The 5,000-nt window shown below is 32.6% G+C and overlaps 1 protein-coding gene across 1 annotated transcript; it reads right to left on the bottom strand.

The window, feature by feature from the left end:
• Nucleotides 1-751: 751 nt before the first annotated feature.
• On the bottom strand, nt 752-3,291 carry LOC119572283. Its single transcript, XM_037919301.1, has 6 exons — nt 3,250-3,291; nt 2,525-2,614; nt 1,845-1,943; nt 1,514-1,638; nt 1,181-1,321; nt 752-1,006 (listed from the first exon to the last, which is right to left on the bottom strand). Exons 2-6 carry the CDS (start codon nt 2,592-2,594, stop codon nt 926-928), a joined length of 516 nt encoding a protein of 171 aa, XP_037775229.1. The 5' UTR covers nt 2,595-2,614; nt 3,250-3,291; the 3' UTR covers nt 752-925.
• Between the last annotated feature and the right edge of the window lie 1,709 nt (nt 3,292-5,000).

Genomic DNA, 5,000 nt, shown 5'->3' with positions numbered 1-5,000 from the left:
AACCCGTGGATTTTGATTAAAATCGGTCAAACCAATAAACATTGCCTAAAACATACCTTCCTCCACCGGTGGATGTAGAAACAGAAATTTCGTGAAAACTTTAGAATTTGATTAAAATTACCACTTATATTTATTTTTCGATCATATAAATGTATAACACATTCATATGTGCACACATGCAAAGCACTGTTGTTAATGATAAATGAATTAGTGATAAATTAAAGCAGAGGCTTCATTATACTTAGAGATATGCTTACTAATGTCAAAAATATAAAGTTAAAGGAAACATTTCCATTTATTGTGCTGTGATTACTCATCCTTATAGATATTATAAACTGTCTCGTATTTGCCACTCAAAAAAACCTTTACTATTCAATCTTTCCAACTTCCCTTAGGTATTCTTTGGTTTAAAGATTTGATAGGTCATTCTCGGGGCAAGACAAAAATTATGGTTGGAGTGGTATGGGGATTAAGAAACCTACCCCAGGCACTTAACTTTGGGTTATTAAACAGGAAAAAATGGAGATGCCGATTTCAATAATATACATGTTCACCATGAGAGAATTATTGATTTGCATAACAATTATTTCTACCATAAGTGTCAGATGATCTATGAAATCTGCCAGTAGCAGTTGGGTTCCTGCATATATTTATTTCATCGTTGTAATTGCTTTATACTGTTAACGTATGTACAGTGATATTACATTCAAGGAGGATTTCTTTCACAAAAATCAGGTTAGAAAGAATCAAGTGAATGCTAAAGATTTATTAAGAAGAAATGTCGAAAATAAAGGGGGATTTGAGATTAGATCTTATATTGAAAAGATTCTGAAGCGAATCAGCATTTACAAGATCAATTATCAGTTCGAAAGGAGCGTCCACAGGATTTCCAGTAACCGTTGCTTTGCTCTTTCCGTGTTCATTGTTATGCTTCTTCAGATGATGTGTCGGTTACATCTTTACACTCTTCTTTGAGGCACCATATGAAATCGAAGACCAGCCTCAACTACGGATAAAGAGAATGTAACCATTAGTGAAAACAATTTCGTTGTCTAAAATGCTTGAATAAAATCTTCGACACTGAGCTGATTTCATTCAGTTAAGAGAACATTTAAAGAAAAAGTCTCAGATCATAGTTGGCAATTGATTATTATCTTTCAGCTGAGTATGGAATCCTTACGTTAGGTTCGCCCTCTTCGACTACACAAACGCCGTCCTCAATGGCAGCCAACATGGCTTCTGCTTGCGTAGTTTGCTGTGCTTCTCCTAACTTGGCGACCAAGACTTCTGTGAACGTCGTCGCATCGAACAAACCCTCTTCCTTTTTATATGTAAGATTAAAATGTAATGAAATAATAGTATGGATGCAACCTTTGAAGGCATAAATCAATATAATATTACATTCATTATGTCTATGCATATGGTAAATTGATAAGCACACATTACTCACAGTGACCTGCTACCAAAACTTTTACATTGGTGTAAAGTTTAAATATATAAAGAGGAAACTCACTGTGAGAAGGCCTTCTTTCTCGAAGATACACTCGGCTAGGGCTGTTTGATTTGCTTCAGGAAGACGTGAAATGAATCGCATCATATGAGGGCTTCTCTTTTGTCTGCGGCCACCAGATCGTCGACCTTTGGGTATTTAAATTTTACTTCCATTTCATTCAGTGTTTAACTGACATGTAGCATCACTTAACCTTATCCCACAGTTTATCAGTTGTGTTTACACTTAGATGACTCCCAGGTGCTTAGTCACCAAAACATTGGACATTGCATGCTTTCGGCGACATAGTTAATATTATCCCTGATATGTCAAATATCATTCACCAGTTACTCACCTATATCAGGGACGATTCCATTTTCCTCCATACAGCTTCCTATAATTTCCTTCATGTTGTCTTTATGCATCACATCGTGTATCAGTTCGTGGCATTCACCTGTTCAAGAGGATGATCCAAGTTTACTTTTCATGAAAATCTTTGGCAAATGAATTTGATTTCACGGTTTTATTGTAGTTTCATTGGTTTTGTAATATTAGTTTACTACATTATTGCTTGTTTGTTCCTTACTAACTTATGTAACCTTCATGTGAAGCAAGTTAGTATGAGAATTCTAACGTTACTTATTCGTCTAACTATTAACGCGTAATTAAATAACTTAATGATGCATTTCATTAAAAAAAACTAATTCGCCACAAAAAAACGGCATGGAGCAAATAGCCTTCCATATAAATGTGTTAATTAACTTGATGGGATACAGTGATATTTGAAACACCAGTATCTTCGGACGCGTGGCTATGTCCTCAGCAAATACCTAACCAATTCAGAGATTCCATTACGTATTCGGACATGCAGAGATGGCAATTGACCTCTGTGACTGATATGTTATGGCTCTCACTGTCATGCTGAGCGGACGTTCAGTGTTCTTTGCACGAGCATAGACAGAACTAAGAGGCTGACGGAGCATAGATTCGGATAAGTGTAATATTTAGAATGAGGAAAAACTCTAGGGAACTTACTTTTTTCCCTGCAAGCCTGAACCGCTACCATGGCGGCCGCGAGAGCGAGCAGCATCAACAGCTCCTTCATGATGACGATGGCTACTCACTCTGGAACAATGTTAATTATTGTTAAACACTTTTCCATACATCTATGTATCTCTATATATACTGTATATATTCATATATCAATAATCTAGTACATGTATGTGTTTACATATATATAAGCATATAAGTGTTTATATATATGGTGCAAGTATATAATTACCTATTTACCCTAATGAGATATATAATACCATATATATTTATGTATATATATAAAATCTATATATATATATATATATATATATATATATATATATATATATATATATATATATATATATGCATATAAATGTACAAATATATGTATACAAGGCACGCATATATACATATTTATGCCTATGTACTAATACATAGGTAATTATGTATAAGTATATATATACACCAAGACATATTTATATATATTACACGTATATACATATATATACACATGCATACACAAGCATATATACATATCTATGTATAAATATATATACTGTATATACATATAATTACATATAAACATATGTAATTATGTACACAATACCAATGCAAAAAAAAAACAAAAACATATATACATATATATTCATACAGGTATACATATGTTAACACACACACATATATATATATATACATATACACACATGCACACAGTGGATACTTACATGCAATAGTGACACTTAAACTTCTACAGGGTGTGAAGTCGTGTGGTGACTGGATGTTGAGTCGGCTTTTATATACGAAGCAGTGACGTCTTTGCTGCTGTATCTTGGTACTTCAGCTGTCCACGGATGGGCAACGACAGGCCCGTTTGGTGGTGACGTCAATAAAACCCCTAAGTATTTGGATATATTTTTAATATCTTACTTGTATTTACGGCATCCGGATTGAGAAATATTCATCTAGCATGTATATTACTTGTGTCGACAGCAACAAATGCAGTATGGCCGCAACACTCGTATACTGCAATCTACTACCAACTCTCGCAGTCTCTCTCTCCCCCCTCTCCTCTGTACACACACATATATGTATTGTATCATGTAACTGTAATACTATAGATATATATGTAACTATTACCCAATACACACAGCACATACCCCATATATGAATATATACACATACATATATGTATGTATTACACAGAAACACACGAAGCACACATACCACACATATATATGTATTATATATATATATATATATATATATAATATATATATTATAATATATATTATACTATTATATAATATATACAATGTTTAAAAAAAAGCACGCACACAATTGTGAATATTTACAAGCATGTACTCATATAGTACATGAGGCATGGGCGTTAGAATAATGCATTACGACAATTGTTAGTTATCTGTTGTCTATAAATCTATGAATATTTTCTTATATGCAGTAAGTGGCTCCTAAGAATAATGATAAAGGATTGTATATCTGTGCAGACAGGCAGGTGGTAGATGTAAGAAAGAGTGGTAAATATATGCACATATATATACAAATACATATACATATGTACACATGAACGAACAGATACACCCCAGATTTAATGGCACCTAATTCTATATATGGTTCTTGTGAAGAATTTTCGTAAGAGGAAGAATAAACAAATGAATTTTGATAGTTTCTCTCCTAAGAAATAGAAAAGACATATATACATATACACATACATATATATATATATAAAATAGTTATATATATATATATATATATATATATATATATATATAATATTGTATATATATATTTTGAGAAGCCACTAGAGCCCCGGCATTCGCATATATATATATAGATAATATATATATATATATATATAATATATCTATATATATATATATATAGTATATAATATGCTAAAATTCGAGGCTTTATGTGCTTTCACGAAACCTTTCAAAAGATATTATTAGTTATGAAAAAGATTATGCGAATCAGACAAAAAATATTTGTCACATTTCTGAGTTATTCTCCATGCATCTCGAAATAATTTCAATTGCAAAGGCATGGCATACGGATTTAGTTTGTCCGTAACATATTAGTGGATGATTCAAATTTGCTTTTTGGTATTTATACATTATATGTGTGCATGGACAGTATATATATATGCATGTGTATGTGTGTGTGTGTGTGTGTGTGTGTGTGTGTGTGTGTACATTTCTATCTCTAGCTCTCTGTCTTTCTATAGTATGGATGTATGACGGTAGGTATGTTAAGTATACCAAATACTAGACATATGCCGCCTCACTATTGAAAACTGGTAAATCTTCCGTATTCATATTCCTTTGAAAGAAAGACAGAAAAAAACGTATATGAAAGAATTCCTGATAGGTGATAATCGTTGCTGAGAATTTAAATGCGTTTCGAATACTATTTTGTTGCTGCTATAATTTGCTAGCAACATTTAGTCGTCAAAAGCTTT

The sequence above is a fragment of the Penaeus monodon genome, chromosome 4 (assembly GCF_015228065.2).
Source record: "Penaeus monodon isolate SGIC_2016 chromosome 4, NSTDA_Pmon_1, whole genome shotgun sequence".
NCBI classification, from domain to species: domain Eukaryota; kingdom Metazoa; phylum Arthropoda; class Malacostraca; order Decapoda; family Penaeidae; genus Penaeus; species Penaeus monodon.
This window is presented reverse-complemented; position numbering and strand designations above follow the sequence as displayed.

What these genes read in the sequence shown, in the direction of transcription:
- LOC119572283 (XM_037919301.1), bottom strand. Translation starts at nt 2,594, where the DNA reads ATGAAGGAGCTGTTGATGCTGCTCGCTCTCGCGGCCGCCATGGTAGCG. An exon ending in TCAGGCTTGCAGGGAAAAAA is followed by an intron (nt 1,944 to 2,524) that starts GTAAGTTCCCTA and finishes CCTCTTGAACAG; the next exon opens with GTGAATGCCACGAACTGATA. An exon ending in TGGAATCGTCCCTGATATAG is followed by an intron (nt 1,639 to 1,844) that starts GTGAGTAACTGG and finishes AAATACCCAAAG; the next exon opens with GTCGACGATCTGGTGGCCGC.